Source organism: Panthera uncia, chromosome F2 (assembly GCF_023721935.1).
Source record: "Panthera uncia isolate 11264 chromosome F2, Puncia_PCG_1.0, whole genome shotgun sequence".
In the NCBI taxonomy this organism is placed as follows: Eukaryota; Metazoa; Chordata; class Mammalia; order Carnivora; family Felidae; genus Panthera; species Panthera uncia.
Genome location: NC_064812.1, coordinates 3935236 through 3959182, shown reverse-complemented (window position 1 = coordinate 3959182; position 23947 = coordinate 3935236). Strand labels below are relative to the sequence as shown.

Below are 23947 nucleotides of genomic sequence, written 5' to 3'. Positions count from 1 at the left end.
CAGTTTTAACAAAGTGCATGCTTTTAAAAATTTTTGAACTGGCAAGCTAAGATGATCCGTATCTTCTTTCCCACCCACCCCGAAAAAGAAGTTAATATAATTTAGAACGTAGCGTCTAAAGAATATGGTCATGACACATCTGGGATCGAGCCTGCTTATGGAGCATGCTTGATTTGGCAGAATGGTAAATCAAAAGCCTCGTGGGTTTTGTTTTCCCGTTTTTGTTTGGAAGCAGCTGAAAGCAGGTTCTTAACAGAACTGTGTCGTGGAAAAGAAAAATTAATACCTGCCACTTTCCGCTTTGTCGCACGATACACACACACACGGGTACACGGGCGTGTGCACTCACTCACACACCATCCGCGCACGCACACCCACCCAGTGCTCGGGAGGACGAGAGGGAGGAAGTTAGGGCAGACAGCACGTCGGTGGTCCCTGGCCGGCTGGCAGCCTGGGGGGCAACTTTGGGTCGGGTATATTCTCTCAGCTCTGCCTGGTGGTCTTGGTCTGACACCTGTCCTGGGAGAGCCACCCCAGAGGTGGGGCAGGCTGGGGAGGGGTGTAAGGCATTCTTCGCTGGGAAGGAAGGAAGAAAGGAAGGGAAGAAGGAATCCATGCTTCATGCTCAGACGCGAGTCTCAGAGGGAGTCGGGCCTTTCTCTCCCCTTGGGCCTGCTCTGTCTCGCCGGGGGCGGTGGGGGAGGACGTGAAACCTGGGGGGGGAGGGGAAAGGAAGGAGGGAAGGTAATCGTGACGATGACCATCACAACCAAGGATGCTCGGAACGAATAAATGAGAACGAAAAGACGAGGTGGGCCGGTGGCACTTGACGTCAAGGAGGACAAGCGACTTTTCCCGCCTGCCCGGCACGCCCCGCACCCTAAACGGACTTCCGCCGTCGCATCAGCCTGTGGTTGTCGGTAAAGCTGTGTAACCCGGGGGAGGTGGAGCTGATAGGGGAGGGGAAGAGGCTGTTTTTCAACGTGCTTGGTGAGATCTCCTCGATCTTGTACGAGATGGAGTGGAAGTAGTGGGGGGCGAGCTTGGCGCTGAAGGAGTTCTGCTGGGCGGCCGGGCGGCCCCCGTACTCCTGCGGGCGGTAGCAGGTGCAGGAGCACACGTACTGCAGGTCCGGCGCGTCCGCCTTGTAGCGGGGCCGGCCCTGCCGCGCCTCCTCGGGGATGTGGATGACCATGCTGTTGCGGTTCCCGGCCAGGGACGCCCTCTCCTCGGCGTCCCGTCGCTCGTCCTCGCTGTTCATGGTCAAGAACCTGAGGACCACCAGGTTGAGGAAGGCGCCGATGACCGTCAGCCCCACCAGGATGTACATGAAGCTGAAGGCCACGTAGAGCGGCTTCTTCTGCAGGGCGCCCTTGGTCTGCAGGGCCACGTAGTCCCCGAACCCGATGGTAGTCAACGTGATGAAACAGTAGTAATAGGCGTGGAAAAAACTCCACTCCTCGCACTGGGAGAACGCGGCCGCGCCGATGCACAGCGTCCCCATGCAGGAGAAGAAGCCCACGGTCACCATGTTCTCCATGGACACCTCCGTGTTGCGCATGCCGCAGCACCTCTTGATACGCTTCAGCAGGTAGCGCACAAAGGTGTTCATCCGCTCGCCCAGGCTCTGGAACATGACCAGTGTCAGCGGGATGCCCAGCACCGCGTAGAACATGCAGAAGGCCTTGCCCGCGTCGGTGCCCGGGGCCGCGTGCCCATAACCTGAGGGGAGGGGTGAGAAAACAGGGAGAAGGCGTGAGGAGAGGCCCCGTGAGCTCTGGGGTGGGGGTGGGGCTGGGACAGACAGGGAGGGAGAGAGGAGGACAAGGGCGAGCCGGGGAAGAGAGGTCGCTGGAGGCTGGGGCTGGGAAGACGGTGGAGGCCGGGAGAGGTGGGGAGACGAACAAGGAAGAATCGGTCAAGGGTCCTTTGCAATTCAGGGGTGGGGGGGGACTTGGGGCGGTTCATCTGGGGCCATTCAGAGGGGTGCGGAGGGCCTTTCCCTGCTCCTCTTAGAGCAAAGCAAAGCTTGAAAAGGAAAAGCCGCACACTCACTAACGAGAAGACTGCAGAAGGAGTGAGCCCAAGGGAGAATAATACATATGCCCACCATGCAACACCAGTGCTGCTGCCTCTCTGCTGAGTCCTGGTCCTACGGTGCCTCGTTCTGACCTCCTAAGAGCCTTCCAAACCCGGCACGACGAGTCCAACACCAAGGGCGGGAAAACTGAGTCAGTTACTTAATAGCAGGATAACTTGATCTCTTCAGAGCTGGAATTTGAGCCCCGAGTTTTCAGGCACCAAGAATAAGGCAGAGATGTTGACAAGAGGAGTCATTGCAGAGTGGAATATACACACCATGACAGCAAAGACTCGTATCCGCTTTGTTCACGGTTGGATCCCCGCACCCCCCCCCCCCCACCCACCCACCCAAGGTGATAGGTAGCAGGTAGAATATTGAACAAATGAAGGAATAACATTGTGCCACTGTGTGAATGGGGGCTTCTCAGGAACGAGGGGACCAAATAATCCTTCCAGACCTCCCATGTGTAAGTGCTTCTCAAACTCTTCATGCAACTTCATCCATCCCGTGTCAACTTTACAGAGTTGAGCTGTATCTTCCTCACATTCTGAATGAAGATGGCAGTGCTTGAAGGGTGAAGGTACCTGCCAGGGTCATTCAGCTAGTTAGTGATCATGTGAGAGCCAGGATAGGGTCCGCACAATATGGCAGAAAGAACATGAGACTCGGGAGGCTCTAGTTCAAATTCTGGAACTAATACTGTCCAGGAAAAAAACAAACAAACCCTGAATCATGGGGCGGTATTTAGACTGAGACCTTCCAACACGTCAAATCCTGCCCCATCAAGAAAGGCTTCCCTGATGTTACCCCGAGCCATTATGGGCCCATAGCTCTTTAATCATGTACACTATCTTGGGCACCAACCCTTCCCAACCCTGGTTTCTTCGTGTTACTATCATCCCATGCAAGTCCCAGTCCCCACTGGGACTGGGTTGTGCAGATCTGCTGAGTCAGCACCTAGTCAGGGCCTGGTACCTCTGTAGGGACCAACCAGGCCCCCAGACCTCCACCTGCCCCTTCTCCCCCCTAGGAAACAGTCTGACTACTCAAGCCCCCAGCTCTCTACCAGGGCCACATCACTTAGGGTCAGCTTGTCTGTGTCTCCCCTGGCGTGAATCTGTGCATGCCCTACCTGCCCCAAGGGCCCTAATCTTGCTAGAGCAGTGGCCTCCTATGCTTGCCTCCAGGGCGCCTTCTCTTCATCCTCTCTGGCCCTCAATCCCACTGGGCCAGCACGGAGCTCCAACCCCTCAGAAACCCCATCGTCCTTGCACAAGAGGGAAAACGACAGGACAAAGTTGGAGTCAGGCCAGAAAGGCTAAAATGGGAAAGAGAAAGCCGAGGGGGAGAGCAACCAAGATAGTAACAGAAAATCCAACCTGAAGAACAGAGCAAAAGCAGATTAAAAATAAATTCTCAAAGCCTCAGAGACCTTTAGGAAAATATCAAAAGGCATCCCAGCAAGACCAAAAAAAAAAAAAAAAAAAAAAAAGTGAATAGCCAAAATGGACCAAATTTGGTGAAAGACACAGATTTACAGATTCAAGAAGCCCAGTGAACTCCAAGCGCGAGAACTACAAAGAAAACCAGCCATCAGAGCCAAACTGATAGAAACCAGAGACAGAAGTCTTGAAGGCAGCCAGAAAGAAACAAGACATCACACGGAAAACCATCTCAATACTCCTCCTTCTAATCATAAGCAATAGGAGCCAGGAAACCGTGAACGAACATCTTTATGGAGCTTGAAACAAACAAAAAAAGACTGGTAACTTGGAATTGTGCATCCACAGAAAACAGCATTTAAGAGTGACGTCAAGGGACACCAATCAGTTAAGCGTCCGACTTCGGCTCAGTTCATGATCTCACAGTTCATGAGTTCGAGCCCCACACCGGGCTTTCCACAGTCAGCACAGAGCCCGTTTCACATCCTCTGTCCCCCTCTCCCTCTGCCCCTCCCCTGCTTACTCTCTCTCAAAAATAAAATAACAAAAATAATTCTAAAGAATGAAGTCAAAGCACATTTTAACATGAAAGAAAACTTGTTCCCAGTAGATCTGCACGGCACAATTACTAAAGGAAGCTCTTCTTCCTAGAGGGAAAGGGTACCAGATGGAGGCTTAGGTCTTCAGGAAAGAATGAGGCACATCTCGGTAAACAAGCGGGTTTATATTTATACAAAATGTAGGGGTGGGAGTCCCACTATGTCTCCATATAGCTCACCTGCGTGGCAGATACCAAAGCCAGATGGATGGTGGGGAAACAGTGGATTGTTGGACACGTAGAAAGTTGCTGATGTTAGCTGATGGCTCTGGATGCAATCTATTTACTCCAGGAGACCAATGATGCATCTGCTGGGTCAAAAGCTGCTCATGGGGTTCCCGGGCCCCACCCACACCTGTCAGCAGTGATGGTCAGAAGCCGTTTCCTTCACGTGGCCCCGGGGAACAGCAGCCCCAAGCCCGTGGCAGGGTGGTTCAGTTCTCCGGCCATCTGTCCTGCTGCATAAGGAAAGCACTTCCTCATTCTGGCGCCCCCACGGCGTATCCCGCTGCTCCATTACAGTGGTGACACACAGCAGTCAGGTGCAGGTGTCGCCGAGTGTGGGAGATGGATGCCCCCAGAGGGCAGGACCTCTTCAACAGCCTGCTGTCTGGCTTCCAGTTAAGTCGCCAGGAGGCCAGAAGACGACCAGGACCTTGGTCATGAGCCTCATCTGCCAGCAGCCTCACAGCCTCGAGCCACTCTCCACAGTCCCAGCAACGCGGACCGCACCCTGCCAGGGAGCCACGCCCTCCCTGGTGGCTTTCCCTCTGCCAGACTCACCCTTTCCAGAAGAGTCTATAAACAGCCCATCAATTGATTGCTCGAACTGAGAGTGCTGCTTCCTGCACAGGCCCCAACCGACACACCGCATGTATTCTCCACCGGACCCACTTCCTGTCTCTGCTGTGACACAACACTACAACCAGGTGTACAAATAACCACGTGTGCATGTAAAGTACGCACAAGCTATCTGTGGAACACACAAGGGCAGCGTCTACGGGTACATCACGCAGGACGTCCACAGCACAGAGGGGAACTTTGTGACCAGCGTGAACGTGTGGGTAGAATGACCACGTGTACGCGGAACGGGACCCATAACCACCTACATTACACTGATACCCAAAAGGCACATACGCTATATTCCTAGCACACCCGCGTTCAAGGACACGTTCTGTCCGTGCAATATGTGTGTGTAGAGCCGCTCAATGCACGGGACGGGTACACCCTGTTCCTGTATATGCTGCAGGGATTACATGCAAGGATTTGAAATTCAACAGCATCCACGCGATCTATGAGCTACACGTATGAGAGGAAAGGAGAGCACGTGCGCCAGACGTTGGGAAGGCCATTGCTCCTTCCCCAGAGAACGAGGCCTAAATCTCTGGGGTCTCATGGAACCTGTGTGACAGTTCAGGCCCTGAAAGACGGGGTTTTCCGTCCATGTGTGAACGAGTGCACCCCGGCCTCCCTGGGTTGGGCGCCATATTCATTCAACGATTCTTGTGTTTTCTGTCCAGACTGGTGACTGCGCACCAGGACCTGTGCTTGTCACGGGGGATCCACAGGGACTTCTCCCAAAATCTCCCAAGGGGCTCTAGTCAGCCAGCCTGGGCCCAGGGCCCTGCCCAATGCCTGGCACGATGGGTCCTGGGAAGTTGAGGGCAGATGGGTGTCCAGGCCACCAAGGACCTCCAGGCTGAGCCGCCCCTGTCCTCCTTGATCATCTCCTGTCCCCCGACCCCTGTTTAGGACCAGTCCTGGCAGCTCAGGAGCCACATCCCCGTCCAGGCTTTCCCACTAAGTCCCCACGCTCCCCACGCTCCCCACGCACCCGGGCCAGTTCCCCCGCCACCTCTGGGCCCTGCAGAGGCAACATAACGTCAGAAATCCCACCGAGGACTACACTGCCCATCCCCCCCCCCCCCCCCCGCATGAATAACCCATCCTTCTGGCAAAGCAGTGTCAAAAAATGATTGACATGGCATTCAGGAGGCATGCACAGGGCCCAGAAGAGCTACCAACACCAGGTATCCGGTGCCTGCCTCTGGGCTGCGGGCCTGTGACCTCTGCAGGGTCACTCAGTTCACTAGATGAAGGTGGAAGAGGAGGCTGAAAAGGGGACAGTAGACCAGCTTGTGGCCGCCCTGGAGAGACGGGGTCATCATTCCCCAGCCCTGCAGGTGACCAGCGCTGACCGTCACCCAGAGCTGACGAGCCGGAGCACGCACTACTGGGTGCAAATCTCCCTGTGCACAGGGGCACAGCCGCTCATGCTGTCCGTCTGCACCCGGCCGTGCCTCCCACAGACTTTTCCACGTGTGCAGAGTCAGGGACGGACTTGCTTGTGGCCCCAGCGCTGGCCATGACAGGCTGCTTGGGTGGCTGCTGGGTGTGGGGCCAGCCCTGGGGCCTGCTCACAAGGACAGCGCACAGTCTGAAAAGCTGCCCCCGGTGCTGCACCCCAAACACCACGCTCCCTGAGTTCCCGGGCGCTGAAGCTCCGACGAGTCACCCGTGAGTCCGTCTGAGGAGGTAACCCATCCTCCCCTCCCCAGCCCTTGCCGCGTCCTCACCCCCAGCAGACAGCACCTGCTGTAGCCTTAGCCTCCCGACCACTGCCAAGGCTCTACCCGCCCCCCCCCCCATCTACGGTGTTTGTGCGGTGCCATGGGGTGCCTGGGGCTGGCCAGGAAAGAGCTGAGTGGCCCCGGGTCGAGTCCAGTCTCCACGCTGTAGAGGCTCAAGGGTTCCTGGCCCAGCACGGGAGCTGACAAGGACACAGATTGGAATCGAATTCAAGGGACCTTGGTGCCATGAGGCAGCAGAGTCCTCGTCAGAGGGACCCCGGCACCTGAGACCCAGCTTAGCGCACTGGCTAAGGCAGGGCCATTGCATAGGGCCCAGGAAGTGGTGGGCGGGGAGGGCATGGGTTGAACTGCAGCTACAGCCCTCCCCAGTTCAGGCCCGGCCCTGTGTGGGCTGCTGGAGAATCAGAGAGGAAGACAGACCTGACTGCCAACTCCAGGGAGGTGAGCAGTGTCAGAATCATCTGCTCTGCCGGGTGCAAAGTTCTAGCACGAGGCCCATGCCGGAAGCAGGGGAAGCACAGAGGAAGGACCCAAGTCAGACGGGGACATCAGCCTGCAGTCACTGCCTGGACGCAGCCTCCAGGGTTTTGATGGGTAAATAGGAGTTTGCTGGGAGGAGAGGTGGCTGCAGACTGCTCAGGCTGCCCACCTCCGTGGCGTTCAGACCTCACTCAGTGCGTCAGGCCATCTTGCTCTCACCAGTCAGTGCCCCTCCCCGGGCCTGGGAGCTCTCTGTCAGCAGGTGGCAGGGCCTGAGCCCATCAGGAGCGCTAAGGACAGGGCAGGGGGTGAGGGAGGGCAGGGCCAACGTGGGTGTGTGTGGTGAAGAAGGTTTGGGAGAATGGGAAGGAAGACCCGTGCCCCGTGTCCTGCCCCAGACTCTAGCACGTGAACCCCCACCCCCAGGAGAGCACCTACTTGCTAAGCCTGGAGGGGGCTGGAGGGTCGTAAGAGCCACAAGGCTATTCGTTACGAGGCATGCGTGGAGTGACCCTGGAAAAGGCTCATATCACCCTCCCCACGATCAGAGAGGCAAAGCGAGGCCCAGGGGCAGGCAGGTCGCCCCCCCCACTCCACACACCAGGCCATCACCACCCCAACTGTACTCCCCTCTCACCCACACTGACCTGCCCTGGTGGAGAGTCACAGCTGGGCTGCTGTGGGCCAGGCCACGGGCAGGGGGTCCTGGCCTCCCTCCCTTCCACCGCCCTCTGGCCAGACTGTGAGCTCTGAGGACGGTACTGCCCGCTCCTGACTCACCTCTGTGATCCCAGAGTGTGGCACGGGGGAGGCACTTGGAGTTTAGAAGGATGCATCACTGGGTAAATGATTTCTGTCCCCGGGGCCCTGCCTGGAGTCCTGGCCAATCCCGAGCCCAGCACGGCTGGGGGCAGCTTTGCCCAAGACACTGCATCATCCAGCCTGATTTCATGGCCTCTTTAATATACTTCCTGGGTCTCCTTGATCTGTCCCGGGAGAGGCTTTGCAGAGAAGACGCCTGCGTCTCCCGGCTGCAGCTGGCTAACAAATAAAATGAATAGGCGCCAGCTTTCCGGAGGGGAAAGATGCAGGGAAGAGGGTAATAACACTCATCATTTCTGTTGGGTCTGGGGCTCCCTGAAGAACCAGCTGTGGCTAGAAGGCAGCCCTGCCTTCCAAGACGCCTTGTGCTCCTCGCTGGCTCCTACTAGACTTTCCAGAAGTTGACAGTCACTAGATATAAGAAGTTTCCCAGACCTGGCCCCTGTTCCCGGCAGTGATTCATTAAAGGTGCCGTGAGGGTCCGGCAGGCTCTCCCCACTGTGAAAAGTAAGTAAGGCAGCCAGACAGTGTGGGTCACAGAGCTGCCTTGCTCCTGGCACTCTGGTGCTCAAGAACTCTTTGTGGCTCCCCTTAGCTCCCTGGAAATCTAGGCCCATCAACAGCTGGCCTAAATGACTTCCTCAGGCTTGCACAGCACCTCACAGTTTGCAAAACTTCCTGCTGGGGACTGCCCCTCCCTGAAGCCTGCCCTGATCCCTTGGCCAGAATTCCACTCCAGGACACGGCAATGGACGAGACTGGCCCCCGGCATGGGGCCAATTCAGGTTGGAGCCCCGACTCTGGATGGTCACCCTCCCTCCCCAGGTACCCTCAGTCTCTTCTGTCAAGTTCAGGGGGGCTGGGCTGCTCCCTGAGCCATCACAGGCAGGTGCTGGGTGAGGGTGATGGGGGCTGTCAGCTCCAGCCCACAGCTGCCCGGGCTGGGGACAGACTGCCCCACACAGGGAGGGAGATGGCTACACGGGCCTTGGGTAGTGGGAAACTTGCTACCGGAAGAGAATGAAACGTTTATAAAGGACATACAAGGTTTTTGTGCCGATAGGAATTAAAATAGGCACACATTGCATTAAAGAATGACTCAGGGAGGTGCCGGGGAGGGGGGCCGCCCTCAGCCCCCTGTGCTTCCTGGCTGGCTCCCCTACCTCTGTGTGCAACATGCGTCTCACTCCTGCACCCTCCCACGAAGCTGGCCTTGCTCAAGCCCCCAGTGAGGGCCGCATGATTATTAAGACCCAGGTGTCTGCTAACACCAAAAAGGAAAATGACTCATGGGCGACCAGGGGGTGGAGAGTGGGCAGGACGGGTTCTCAGGAGGTTCCTGGGTAGGATCAGCAGGTCCCAAGGTCTGCCACTTACTGACCATGACCTTGGGAAAGCCACCTAGACCCTCGAAGCCTGAGCTTTCTCTCTGTAACGGGGGAATGTGGAGGGAAGCAGTCCCTCGCGGTTACATGGCACCTTACAGTTTACAAAGGTGAGCTCTGAGGACAGTTCTGCCCACTGCTGACTCACCTCTGTGATCCCAGAGTGTGGCACGGGGGAGGCACTTGGAGTTTAGAAGGATGCATCACTGTGTAAGTGAGTTCTGTCTCCGGGGCCCTGCCTGTCCACAAAGCTTGTCCACATCCATTCTTCCATCCGAGAGGGACGTCCTTCCTGCAGCTTCCCCAAGTCGGCTCTGCCTTCCTGCAACGTAACAGAGCTGGGTACCACCGCCTGGGCTGGGCTCATGCGCAGGTCTCCGTTCAACCCCTGAGAGGGTCCGGTGCTTCTTGTGGGCTCTGATTGGGTGGCTAGCCGAGCCCCCCGAACCAATGAGCCTTTGGCTCTGTCCCGCCAGACTAGTAGGGTGCCAGAGCGTGATGTCCGGAGCCGCTGAAGTAATTTTGGCACCATGAGGATGGGTGCAACCACAGAGGAGAAATCCCTGACCAGAGAGACCGGGCGGATCATTGCACCCCTGTGTCTGAGCCCAGCTCACAGACGGTCCAGCCTGTTCCCCAGTAAGTCTTTTGGCTTCAGCCGGTGTTTTGATTGCAATTGGTTAACACTCCACATGCTCTACTGCTTAGCATGACTAAAAATAGCGAGCAACAGTTTTGTATGGACAATGCAGTCCTCTGTAGGTCACTCTCCCCGCACCTGACACGACTTCTCCCACAAGCACCTCAGATCCGTCCGAGGGCAGACGGGTGGGGGAGGCGAGGCAAGCCGGCAGGTGGCCAGAGGCACAGCCCAGTCCCCGGAAAGAGCAGCTTCTCCAGGGCCCGGCCACAGGGCACAGGCCAGGGCGACCCAACTTCCTGATTTTTAAAGAGAAGCTGGAAATACAGATTTTGTAAATGTAGAATCCAACTGGTGTCTAATTAAACATTTTAATGGCACAGGCCAAACAAAACGAGACAAAACAGACCATCTGTTTGTCTAAAACAAGAGGTCGTGATGCTCCAGAAATGGGGGGATAGGAGGTGAGAAGGGCAGGACAGAAGGCTGGAAAGCGGAGGTGGGGGAACAGGGGGAACGAGAGGTCAGTGAGCCTGCCACTCGTCACTCCCTGCCACCAACCCTCCACGGTCGCAAGCCCAGGGGACAGCAATCACCAGCCAGTCCGTCTCACAGATGCACAAACCCAAGGCAGCAACAGGTGCCATCGCCCATAGAAGCTCCTCCCCAAGTGGGCTGAGGCCAGCCCTGCCTCCTGCCACGCAGACGGGAAAGCCACACCCAGGCGGGCACAGTCCTCCTGGGTAGACTGAAGCCCCTCCCACAATCCCCATGGGGAGCTCCACCCCCACAGAATGCACGAACCCATCTCACAGATGAGAACACTGAGGCTCTTTGCCCAGAGCCCTCGGATTCCAAGTCCCCAGCCCTTTCGCCCTTCTTGGAGCCATGAGGAGGCCCCAGTGATTTGCTGATTCACAGGTTTGGCACTCTGTGTTCTCTGGAGGAAAATCTGGCAGATTTGGTCTTATTTAATGAGAGAACATCTCCCTCAGATACTTTTAAGATTATTATTAATTTCCCAAATAGTTCCCTTTTGGTTTCCCTTCACTTTATGTCTTAGGGGGAAAAGGGAACCTGAAAATTTATTTTTGGAAACTATACAAGCTTAGGGGCACCTGAGTGGCTCAGTCGGTAAAGCGTCCGACTTCCGCTCGGGTCATGATCTTGCGGTTCGTGAATTTGAGCCCCGCGTCGGGCTCTGTGCTGACAGCTCAGAGCCTGGAGCCTGCTTTGGATTCTGTGTCTCCTTCTCTCTCTCCCCCTCTCCCCCTCTCCTCCTCATGCTCTGTCTCTCAAAAACAAATCAAAAGCATTAAAAAAAAACCTTTTAAAATGTAAAAACAAAACACTGTCTAAGCTTATAAAAGGCATGAATCTCTGACCAGAGTGCCTGACCGGCCTTTCTGCTCTTCTGTCCTGTGCGAGGGCGGGGCAGGCTGGATGCGGGGTGCTGGGTGCGGGCACAGCCCGTGCGGGCCACAGGGAGCCTCCACAGTTGGCACGTCGGCCTGGCGCCCACTCGCACAGCTCTGCCAGACGGACATCCTCTCTTCTCGTCTGCAGGCATCCCTCAGGAGGGAGCGCCTCTCAGCGCGCAGACTCACGGGAAGCCTGGCCCAGACCCCAGGTGCACCTCCACCCCTGTTTCCTTCACCTTGGGAGGGTCCAGTGGGGGGTCAAGTAACAGGTTATTATCCCAAGTGATGAACGAAAAGCAGCCCGGGCGGCCACACGCACGTCTCCGTTAGTCCCCAAAACAACCATGCAAGGTGGGCGTCAGGGAGCCCTTGGGGGCGCAGGTGCATCCAGGGGGGCCCTGCTGGAGGCGGTGTGCCCACCCAGGAGTCCGCAGGAAGGCAAGAGGCAGGCCTTACAGCTTTCTCCGCTCTCGGCGCCGACCCAGATAACAAAGAAATGCATTCTTTAAACGTTATTTTTTCAGCACTTCTACTGTAGATGTCTAGCCCAAAGACTCGAAAATAAGTCTTTAGGCACTCGTTCGCCCGTGTTCACAGCAGCCAAAAGGGAGAGACCACCCCAATGTTCCCCCATGGATGAACGGACAAGCAAACTGTGGTCTACCCTCACGAGGGAATATTACTTGGTCTTGAAGAGGAAGGATATTCTGACACATGGTAGAATGTGGATGAGCCTTGAAATATCACGCCAAGTGAAAGATGCCAGGCACCGAGCCACGAGGGGCCCAGAACAGGCAAATCCACAAGGCAGGAAGCAGGTGAGAGGTCGACCGAGGCTGGGGGAGGGAAGAATACGGGGTGGTTGCCTGCCGGGCCCGGGGTTTTCTTCTGGGGCGATAAAAATGTCCCAGAACTAGACAGGGGTGGTGATCACATGGGATCACGAATGGACCAGATGCCACTGAATTGTACATGTTAAAATGTGAATTTCATGTTGCGTGAATTTTACTTCAACGGGGAGAGTAAGGAAGCTATTTATTTTTAAAGCAAAACTCTCCCCATTTTCTCCCTGAGGCTGAGGGAGGGAGGAGTGGCGGAGGCCTGGGGGTCGGTGGGGTTCTGGGAGGAGAGGCTGAGCTGGCCTGGGCACAGGGCCCCCAGCAGACTGAGCGCACCCAGGAGAAGCCCGGACTCTGGGCAGCACCGCCCTCCCTGCCAGCCTCCTGGGGGTGCAGGGGCGACGCAGCCTTCACACCTGCCCTCCACCCCCAAGCCTCATCACAGTCCTGTGGGCTCCCTTAACCAACCCCCACTCGGGCCTCTGGACGAAGGTGACAGGCGTCCATCCTGAACCAGCCACGGGCCACCTCCTCCAACACAAGGCCCCCCCTGGCAGGCGCTCTGACAGCACAGCCTGGCGGGCAGAGTCAGAGCAAAGGACCTGGACCAGGGTCGGAGGCCCAGGCCTGCCCCAGAGGGGAGGGTGAACCAGGCCGTGGGGCGGGCAGTGGCCCAGCCCGCTCCCTCCTGCCATGACATACATGGCGATGCACCCGCCTTGCCGGGCTGCCAGGCTCTGATGAGGCACCCACGGGGGGGAGGGGTGGCAGTGGGGGGCAGCTCTGACACCTGGGGCAGGACGAGGTCAAGGTCAGCCCCGCCCACTCGAATACCCTAAGCCGGAAGCACAGAAGCCGGGACTACAGGGCTAGGGCTGGGAGGGGCTAGTGCCGACCACCCACCAGGCAAGCTTGTTCCTGCAGGGGCGCCCCCTCCAGGGGACAGGGAAGCGCGCGTGGGGCGGGGACTGGCGGAAGCCGTGTCCCCATCCTCCCGGTCGGGCCCTCCCCGGGGCCGGGCCCGCTCCGCTCAGCGACCAAAGGAGCTCGGGCGCCCTCTGGCGGGCACTTGGCGGCCGCAGAGCCGCCAGCCCGGCCCGCAGCCCACGTTTCCCTGGGCGGCATCCAGAGCCCGTTCACCTCCTCCTCAGTGATCCTTGTCATGCGCGGAGTCTCTTCCCAGAAGTTCCCATCAGTCAGCGGCAGCGCTGACGACACAGAGGAACGATCGTAATAACGCGGCGCTAATGACCGCAACCACCTATACCGAGGGCGCGGGCTGGGCCAGGAACTGAGCTAAATGGTTTAAAGACTCCCTCACTCTGGGGGGAGGGGACACCCTCTGCAGGTGCGTGCTGTCACCTCCACAGCGTGGAAACGTGCCTTGCCCCCACCTGGGCTCCCACGCAGGCCCCTAACACCAGGCACGACCCCGACCCCACTGTGGGCGTGGTGGCGCCCACCCCTTCCAGAACAGAAGCCCGTGGTTCCCTTCCTGCCCTCCTGCGTCCCTTCCTAGTAACAAAAAAAAGAAAAAGCTCCTCACTCTTCTGTTCTTCTCTCCTTTCCTCCTCACCCACAGTACAAAATCCCCCCAAAAAGAAACCAGAAGAAAATGTGGTAAAAACAAACCCATATTTAAAAACTTAAGTTCGGGGGCTGCTTGGGTGGCTCATTCAGTTAAGGGGCCGACTTCAGCTCAGGTCATGATCTCACGGTTCATGGGTTCGAGCCCTACGTCGGGCTCCGTGCGGACCGCTCAGAGCCTGGAGCCTGCTTCGGATTCTGTGTCTCCCTCTCTCTCTGCTCCTCCCCAACCCCACCCCCATGTGCGCGCGCGCGCGCGCGCGCTCTCTCTCTCTCTCTCTCTCAAATAGACATATAAAAAAATTTTTTTACGAAGATCATAGGAATAAGTATATAAAATTTGGCTGACTTTTGAAAGTCAATGGTAGAATAAGAAAATGTAAAGTCAAGCAAGGCCTAACGCCCTTTAATAACTGGTACATTTTTTAAAAAGAGAAACCAAGTCAAAAATATTAAAACTCATGCTGTTTGATGTGGAGACTGTCTTTCGGGGCTAATTCACCCTGAAGTGCACGGGAGGAAGGAAGTGAGAATTCATACCAGAAAGACCAATAGGGCAGAACATGCAGAGCCTTGAATGTCAAATTACTCTTGGCTCTAAGAACCAGCCAAACTAGGCAGGTGGCCATGCCCCAGGGGCCGGCAGATTCCACCGCTCTGTTCAGATGCTCCCTGCCCTCTCAAAGGACCCTGTGCAAATGCCACCTTCTCCAGGAAGGCTCTCTCCTCCTTCCTCTGAATCCCCAAAAGAGCCCGGGCACACGTGGATCTAAGTGGCACGGAGTTACGGGGCCTGGTGGCAAGGTCCTCATCCCTCATCTGTGACATGGGCATGACCCGTGGGGCCAACAAGGCCTGGGGAGCAAAGACAAGGGTGCACATTCCGAGTTGAAAATGGTAAACTACAAACACCCGTGCCTCTCAGATACGTAACACGCCGAAACGAAGGTAAAAAGCGTTGCGTTTGTGGCTTCTGAGGCGTTGCTTCCTAAACTTTGGTGCTCACGGGGACTGGACAGCCTGGAATCTTATTGTAGTGCAGGTCCTGAGTCAGGAGGGCTGGGAGCCCAGGACTCTGCATTTCTACCCAGGCCCCTGGGGACCCACTGCTCCGTGGAGCTCCCGCTGTGCCGGTAGGACCTAAAGAGAAGCCAGCTCACATCAGAGCCGTGGGGGGGCCAGTGCCCCCGAGAGATGGTAACAGGCCTTGTTCTAAGCACATCTGAGCTGGAGGAATTGAACTCGTTTCCTGCAGCAGCTGCAGGAGCCGGATGGCAGCACACTCCCTTCCAGGGCCTCAAGTGTCGGGAGATGCTCATTTTGTCTAGAAGCAACAGGAAAGGGCGGTTTCTAGCCCGCTGGTGCCCACCCACGTGCGTGACCTCCTCTTGCTCGTGCGCACACAGCTGGCCCACGCCGTCCCTTGTGAGCAGACACGGCGTATGACTCAGTGACAGCAGCAGGGTTCCGGCTTGGCCCATAAACACCGGCCTCACAGTTCTCTCGCTCTCTCCTCTCCTTCTCTGAGTGTGTCTGTCCCCTTGCCTCTCTGTCCCCCTCCCTCTCCGTCCCCCTCTCCCTCCCTCTCCCTGAAGATTGCAGAAGACTCAGGATCTCTGGAGGACAGAGCCTCTGGCTGTCAGGAGCTGGGTTCCTGAACAACCACACAGAACACAGCCCTGCTGACCCAAGAGGACAAGTCGCTTGTACTGTGCCACACCCCTGAGACTCGGGCCACACCTGCAGTGACGCGTCATAGAGAGGACGGTCTACCAGCTGAGAGGCCAGACCCCAACGGCAAACACGTACAGACGGACATCGCCCAGCAGGCCCGAGGAGAACCCACACTTGCATGTGGACACAGACCCCACAAAGCCCTTCTCCGGCCCGTCCTCACATCTGCCACGCGGTCAGCACTGGGACAGTCCCGTCCATTTCACACGGGAGGAAACTGGATCTCAGGTCCTGTGCATGTGCACACACAGACACATGCAGGCCCGTGCACATACAGGGATGCGTGCACACATATGCACACGGACATGAAGACGTGCACACCCAGGCACACACAGGTGCACACACACACACACACGCACAGGCCCACGCAGACTCACACACACATGACCCCTGTGGCCCTGGATGCTCTTGGAGAGTCATGAAAAAGGAGCAAGAAAGACTGAAGAATCTTAGCCCCACTCCCCCCGCTCCCCCCACTCCCTAACTTTTAGTGGTAAACATGCATTAAACGTGAGCACTGATAAAAAGCACAGAACGATGCTTGGCTCATAGCCTTTCTGTGCTCGGTTTCCTTGTTGGCAAATCAAGAATACCACCACCGCCAGCCTCTTGAAGTTGTAAGGATTAATTCAGCCGAGTCACTTGCCCGAGGACATACGATCCTACGTAGACAATCCTCAGTTGCCACAAAACCACCCTGTGTCAAGATCGTGTGAAAAGGCCGCCTCCGGCACCTGCGGGAGAACATACGCGCACAGACACACATGGCCCAGACCCACCCTAGCAGAACAGTAACCCCAGGTCTCCCAGTCTCAAGGCAGAGTGGAAAAACCCAGACGTAGAGGCAGACGAGCTCGGCCTGACTCCTGTTCACCTGCACAACTTCAGGAACAGGCTTCGGCACCTTGCGCCCGGTCTGTTCTGGAGACCAAGTACACACAGCACCTTCCCCCGAGGCTTGCTGGGAGTTCAAGATAACAGATACAAGTACCAGGCCTGTGCCTCCCTAATGTCAGGGGCCTCTCCCTGGACCCTCTGGTCTTGGCTTCTGCCTTTCATTTTCCAAGATAGTGGGTAAACGTTGTCCAGGAGTTTGTCACAGGTGCACACGATTCCTGTTTCTTCTGCCTTATGCCTCAGGACCTTTGCACATGCCGAGCTGCCGGCCTTGAACACCCCCTCCTCTGCTCGACACCCCGCCTGCAGGCTCACTCCCTTTTCCCTCAGCCTTGGGCTGGGACGGCTCAGCGGCAGGGAGCCAGGGTGCTGAGTCAAAGCACTCCTGCTTCTGGCTCCCTCAGGCTGGTGGTCCCAAGTTCAAATGGCTTTGGGACCATGTAAGCGCCATCTGCAGGGGAACAGGACTTGTCTCAGAGGTCAGAGGGAAGTGGAGACCCCGATGAAGGAGACAACCACCAGGGAGCTCCAGGCGGCTACTGCTTTAAGGGAGGGAGGCCCAGGAAGGGGGGGCCCAATGCTCCCCTTCTCTGAAAGGCAGGCCTCCAGATGCTTCTGTGGACGGAGTGCAGACCACGCGTTCGCAAAGCCCCTCCCTTATTGCTACGTCCTCCTCATCCGCCCAGCAGGATGCATTTGTGTCTGGTGCCAGTGACCCGCCACTGCCCCCCTGTGGCCCTCACTCCCTGCGGGGCCAGCGGGACACGGGCGGCAAGCCCACCAAATCACTGGCCATCTCTTGAGATTTCCCACACCCTCCTGCCCCCTGGAAACGGCCCTTCACAGAAGCCCACTTGGGTTATCTGCACTGTGGGGGCAGGGGGGCATCTGTCCTCCCCAGACCAGCAGGAGCACCTCAAGGGGGAGCTCTGACCCCAACTCTTTCTGAAGTCCTGGGGCCGTGCCGGGCACACAGGGAGCGGGTGCTTGCCAAACAGCTGGGTAAGGAAGGTCTGCTGTAGTGTCTGTCTCCACCTGGTCTCCTTACACACGGGATGGAAACTTCGAGTAAGCCGCACCCTTGAATGAAGGCGGTGGTAAGTAGTTTATAAAGAAATCAATTCACCGGGCCTGCCCTGGACTCCTCAGTGGGGGACCCCCTCCTGGTGTGTGGGACACTTGCGTTTTGCCAGAAACTTTCAGGGGCTTTGTTGAAGAGGTGTCGCCCTGGGGGTGGGGAGAAGCCACCTAGACAGACACCTCGAGGTGCCTGGGTGGTTCAGTCGGTTAAGTGTCCGACTTAGGTCATGATCGTGTGGTTTGTGGGTTCGAGCCCCAAGTCAGGCTCTGTGCTGACAGCTCGGAGCCTGGAGCCTGCTTCCGATTCTGTGTCTCCCTCTCTCTGCTCCTCCCCTGCTTGCACTCTGTCTCCCTCTCTCTCTCTCAAAAATAAAAAAAAAATGTAGAAAACAAAACCATTAAGAGCATAAGGATGTCGGCCATGTGCCGGGCACTGTCCTAAACACCAAAGTGCCTGCAGTGAGTACAGCTGCTGTACCCATATTTTAAATGCGGACTCTGAGGCCCAGGGGTTAGTAACAAGCACAAGGTCACTGTCAACCTGGCAAAGCAGGGATTCAAATCCAGACCCCTGCCTGCCCCACAGCCCTGTCCCCTGGGCCACCTTGCTGCCAGGGTGGCCTCAGCTTGTCCACAGAGCAATGCTCACTGTCCCAGAGCAGGGTGGGAGGGGCGTGGGTGCAGGGCGGGGAAGGAGGCCGGGGCAGGAACGAGGGAAGGCCACAGAGAGGCAAGCGGAAAGTGTCAACGTGGACAAGAGGCAGGCTGAGGGTCCCGACGTCAGGGGGTGCGCCTGCCGTCACATGAACAGACGGTCACCGTCCGGGCTGGGGGCACCTCCTTCCTATCTCGGGGGATGAAATGGCCATGTCGTTCGTTTCGGCATTCCCAGTGCCTGGCACGTGTGGGCACCTTATCCAGTGCACTCACTCGCCAGGTGACTACTGGGCACCTAGCACGCGTCGGGCACCATGCCAGGCACTGGGGAGCAGTGACAGCAGTGGCCATGGTGCTGCTGACCGCAGCACAGTGATGAGCAGGAGGGCGCTCTGTGCGGGGCCCTCTTCTCCAAGCTCTAGCCGCCTGGGACAGTCGGCACAACGCTCACAAGGATGCCACACAGCGTGCGAGGGAAGAACTCTCGGGTGGGCCGCTAATAAGCCCATTTCACAGGCAAAGAAGTGAGGCACAGGGAAGCTGTGCCCACTCAGGGTCTCACCTGCCCAGCCCCCCGCCCAGGCCCTGCCTGTAAATGGGAGCCTGGCCCCACGCTTGGGTTCCGGAGCTGCCCGCCCACCCGCCCTGCGGAGAAGGACCAGCCGCACACCTCCATCCCTGTCTGCAGGAGGCGTCTATAAACACAAGCTGGCCTCGATTCATCTCTCCGGAGCCACGGAGCCCTTTTAATCAAAGCGGCTGCCCAGCTGTCTGTGGGTGAGGGACGGCCCTGGACCGTGAGAACAGCCCTGCACCTGTCTTGTTAGCGGCCTGGTGTCTGGCAGGCGCAGGGCGGGGAAGGACACGGCCTCAGCCAAGGAGCCCGGACCGCGGGGGCCACCCCAGCCCGGGGTGCCATGAGCTCTCTCTGCCAGGACCAGGCCCGGCCCCTGCTCAGCGCCCCCCCCCCCCAGGGGGAAAACGAGGACAAGTTCAGCTTCTGTGGCTGCCACGGACGGGGTCCCTCCAAGAGCCCAGATGCTGGCCGTGGGGGGCCGTGCTGGGGAAGGCGGCCTTCACGGGACGGGTCTGGGAAGAGCGCTGGGCTCAGGTCACAGTCTCCCTCTCCGGGGCTCCGTTTCCCGTGTCCCTTGGGGGTGAGCTTGGCCCTGCTGCCTGGGGTGGCTGTGAGGGCTCAAAGGAGCGACCCTGCGGAGCGCTCGAACTCTGACGGGGTGCCAGGCACGCAGCAGGTGCCATGTCGACGCTAGAGAGAGCACAAGGCAGCCTCTGTTCCGAGCTTCCTCCTCAGGGCCCCGCGGCTGTGATGTCACAGACGTGAAGCACACAGTGGGCCCTCCACAGATGTCAGTGGGAACTGGATCCCGTCTGCCATCCCCCTCGTTCCCACAGTCAAAAGCTGTCCCCAGAACACAGTCTTCGACCAGGACGACCTGCTGGAAAGGCCGGGTCAGCCTTGCAGCAGGAAAGCCGTCCCCGCCATGAGGACAGGGCCGACGTCCAGGGAGCCCTGCACCGGCCGGTCCTCGTGCCGGCCGCTGGCCGAGCCTGGTGTCCTCATCTGTCACAGGGCCCGCAGCCCCTCCCCAGCCCAGTGAGGTGGGCGTTGTGTGGGACCCGTGCAGCCCAGGCCCGAGCACAAGGACGTCCCCACAGTGGTCACCTTTCCTCCCAAGCCAGCCCTGGGCCACCCCCACATCTTTCTGCCGAATCCCACATCACGTCCTGCCGAGGGGCCAACCACCCTCAAAGTGTGGCCACAAAACGTCCCTGGGAAGCCACAGGGTGCTGGTCAACACGCAGGGTCCCGGCCCTGACCCTGACCCTGACCCATAGAACCAGGACCCTGGCACAGGCCCGGCATCAGCATGGCAGAACCACCCAAACGAGTCGAGGAGCCACAGCCCCCACATGCGGGGCTCTGGGCTTGGCGCCCACTCCGGGGCCTGCCGTGAGGCAGGAGACGGGATGGGTCTCCGGACCTGTGCAGTTTGTGCGGACGTCCACAGGGTCCCCAGGGGCAAAAGCCCATGGGGTCCCCAGAGGCAAATACCCACCGATAAAGCTTCCTTCCACCAGCCCCGCAGGGAGAAAATCATGCCTGACCACAGCATCGCCCCTGATACCCTTCCTGAAAAAAGCCAAGGGTGACAGTCGTTTGGGTGGACTCGCTCGAGAATCTGTCACCGCCAGTTTCCATCACTGCCCAGCGCTGGGCACCACCAGCAAGGGAGCAGGCCGGCAGCTCCAGGGGGCTGCTTTGTGATCCGATTACCCTTCCTCACTGTTCGAGGAGACCCGGGTCCTGGCACCAGCCCCTCCCTGCCTCAGCTCTGTGACCTTGGGCAAGTCACGTAACCTTGCAGAGATCAAAAACTGAAACGCAAAACAAGAAATGGAAAAATCCCCACAGATCTAATCCTTCTTAATTTATCTCCTAGACTCCCAGCTACTTTATTTCCTACTTCTTAGATTTTTTTTCCATTTTGTAATTTGCTAATTGTAGGAATAATAGTCGCTCGCTGCAAAGTGTCGTGAAAAGTCTTTTTAAAAGGCTACGGAAGCAGGAGAGCATTACCCACAGACCGACCAGTTCAAGAGGCAGCCTTGTGAGCGTTTTCTCCTATCTTCCAAATCGTCCTGCCAAACACACCTTCCAGGGCTGAGAGCAAACTCTAGAGAAGCAGTTATGTGGCCTTCTTGTAAGAAAATGTTTGTGTCGTTATATTACCGGTAAAAATTCTTCACAAACATCATTTTTAATTCTTCGTAAGCTTCAAGCGGACGCACCATAATTTCTTCACCTAAATAAGCTAAATAGGGAATCCAAGGGGCTCTAATTTGTCTCCATTGCTAATAACCATTTGTGTTTTGGCCAAAAGCACACCATTTCCGGCCCTTGGGATTTTATTCTTACCACGTAAAAAGACCAGACACCAAGGAAATGCCAGAACGCGGGCTGAGCACTGCACAAAATTAAAAAATAGCGATGCTTCATCGTCTCCTTTCCTGAGGAAGGGTCTGAAGAGAACTTTCTTCTCATAGCACCCCCCCAACTGCTAGGGATGATTGCTCCCATTTTCCTAGAAGAAACATGTTCAGAGAGGTCGAGTCCCGGCTTCTGCTGATGAACCCAATCCTTAACGTGCTTTCTGAGGTCACAGAACCTCACTGACGGCCAGACAACTTCCAGAGTGGCAGAGTAAGGACTGTTAAAGATCTCCTCCTCCAAAACCATGAGAACACTCCCAAAAGTATCTAAATCAACTTTTTTGAGGGGCGCCCGGGGGGCTCAGTCAGTCAAGTGTCCGACTTCAGATCAGGTCATGATCTCACAGTTTGAGCCCCGCATCAGGCTCCTTGCAGACAGCTCAGAGCCTGGAGCCTGCCTCAGATTCTGTGTCTCCCTCTCTCTCTGCCCCTCCCCTGCTCACACTCTGTCTCCCTCCCTCTCAAAAATAAATAAGCATTAAAAAAAATATTTTTAAATCCACTCTTTTGAAACCTGGAAGTTAACTGCAGGCTTGCAATAATCCAAGAAGTGTTTATCCAAGAAAAATAACTACATTTCAGAAAAAAAGGAAAGCTTTACGGTGTTCTAACTTACCCTCTTCCCACCTCCCTGTTCCCAGCTGCAAGGTAGCCTTGAAAACCAACAGCCCAGCAATCACGATCTCTATGAAAAGCAGCATCCACCAACACAGGAAGGGGGCAGAGCAAGTCTGGAGCACCCCGTCCCCAAAACCTCACCCCGACAGAAATGCCATTATTTGGCCCATCTGGCGGCTCCCTGTAAAGTTCCATTCCCATGGTTTGTCTTTATGTGATCTGACTCAGAGCCTGCTCAGTGATAAACCATATCGCCGGGACATTTGTTGAAAACAATCACAGGCCATTTTTTTAACATTACAGTTGCCTGAATGGGGATTACTAGTTGGAGCTCACAAGAGGGTGACCTTAAAACTAGAAAAGAAAAACTGGAGAATGGGAGACTTTGAAACACTCCAATACACCCATGGGAACCGAAAAGGCCACACATGCACACAGGGCTGTGCACGTTACTGGGAAACCCTTGAGGTGGTCCCCATCCCTCACTTCCGGCAGACCTTGAGGCCCCGCACAAGCAGGAAGCAAAGGCTAAGATAGCTGTAAATGTCCTGCCAGAGCACTGCGTACCCCCCCCACCACACACACACATAGCTTCTCTTGGAGAAGACTGGGGGACCTGCTGGCTTAAGGCCTTTAAGGAAATCTCTGTCCAATGATTAGCTGACCACTAAGCAAACCAAGGAGAGATTTTGCGGCCACATGTGACAAAGATTACAGATGTTACAGAATTCATCCAGCAAAACACAAACAGCAACAACACTGAACCCTACGGAGGAGGGAGCATTGATTCCCAGAGTTGCCATATTGTATCATTTTAAATACTTACTTCTGAACAGAAAATTCTAAGGCACACAAAGACCTAGGAAAGGACGGCCCATCCACAGGAATAACACACAGTTGGTAGCAAATGTCCCTGAGGAATCCAGAGATTAGTAGAGATACATCAGCTGTTACAAATATGTTCAAAGAATAAAAGAAACCACATCTAAAGACTTACAGGAAAGTAGGAGAATGGGGTCTCACTAAACAGTAGCAATTGAATAAAGCAATAATAATAAAGCAGTGTTGAAGGGCTCAGAACATATACAGATGTAATTTGTATGATAATAATAGAGCAGAGAAGAGAGAGGAACGGAGTTTTGTGGCATTCTGCATACTATTGAAATTAAGTTGGTATTAATCCAAACTACACTTTAAAAAGTTAAGATGTTAATTATAACCCCCAGGGCAAGTACTAAGAAAATAATTCAGGAAACATAGTAAAACAAACAACAAAGGAATCCAAATTGTATACTAGAAAATATCTACTTAAAAAAAAATGCAGTAACAGAGGAACCAAGGCACACAACACAAAGATATACAGAAAACAAACAGCAAAACAGCAGACTTAAATCCTACCTTATCAGTAACTGAATATAAATTGGCCGCATACTACTATCAACAGGAAAAAACTGAAGTATGGACAAAACATGATCCAGCAACATGCTGTCTATAAAAGACACACTTCAGATTCAAAGACACAACCAGATTTGACTTAAAAGGACAGAAAAATCACGCAAACCACCCAAAAGAGCCACAGCGTCTAGACTGCCATCAGACAGAATAGACTCTAAGACAAAAATTTTTACTCGAGCCAAACAGGGAGATTTTATGATAGTCAAAGCTCAATCTGTCAGCAAGGCACCACCATTATTCACACACCTAACGGCAGAGCCCCAAATACGTGAAACAGAACGTCACTGCTGTAACCGCCGGTTAGATTTTTCTCCGTCACCGCCTTCAACCACGCCCTGTCAACCGTCCCATCGCCCCTTCAGGACACCTGGGGAAGAGTCCGTAACTTCCCCGCCCCTTGCAGTTATTCAAACCCCAAGCTAGTCTAAGCGTCCTCTCAGACTCCACCTGAATCTCGTCTCCTCCTCTACGCCCAGTGCAGACCGTAGCTGGGATGCAGACGGGGACAGGAAGGAACGCAAGGGGACCCTGGTCTGGCCGGGACGCCTCCTGCCCCTTCCCTCACAGGCCCGCCTTGTGTGACCCCAGGGACAGACCGCAGGAAAG

The 23947-nt window shown here is 56.1% G+C and overlaps 1 protein-coding gene across 1 annotated transcript in view; it reads right to left on the bottom strand.

Annotated features, from left to right (window-relative positions):
• Positions 1-834: 834 nt before the first annotated feature.
• Positions 835-23947, bottom strand: part of KCNK9 (potassium two pore domain channel subfamily K member 9) — a 75668-nt gene continuing 52555 nt past the window's right edge. Inside the window, exon 2 of the mRNA XM_049632861.1 lies at positions 835-1722. Within this exon, the coding sequence (XP_049488818.1) occupies positions 881-1722 (842 nt within the window). The 3' untranslated portion in view covers positions 835-880. The remainder of the gene's footprint in view (positions 1723-23947) is intronic.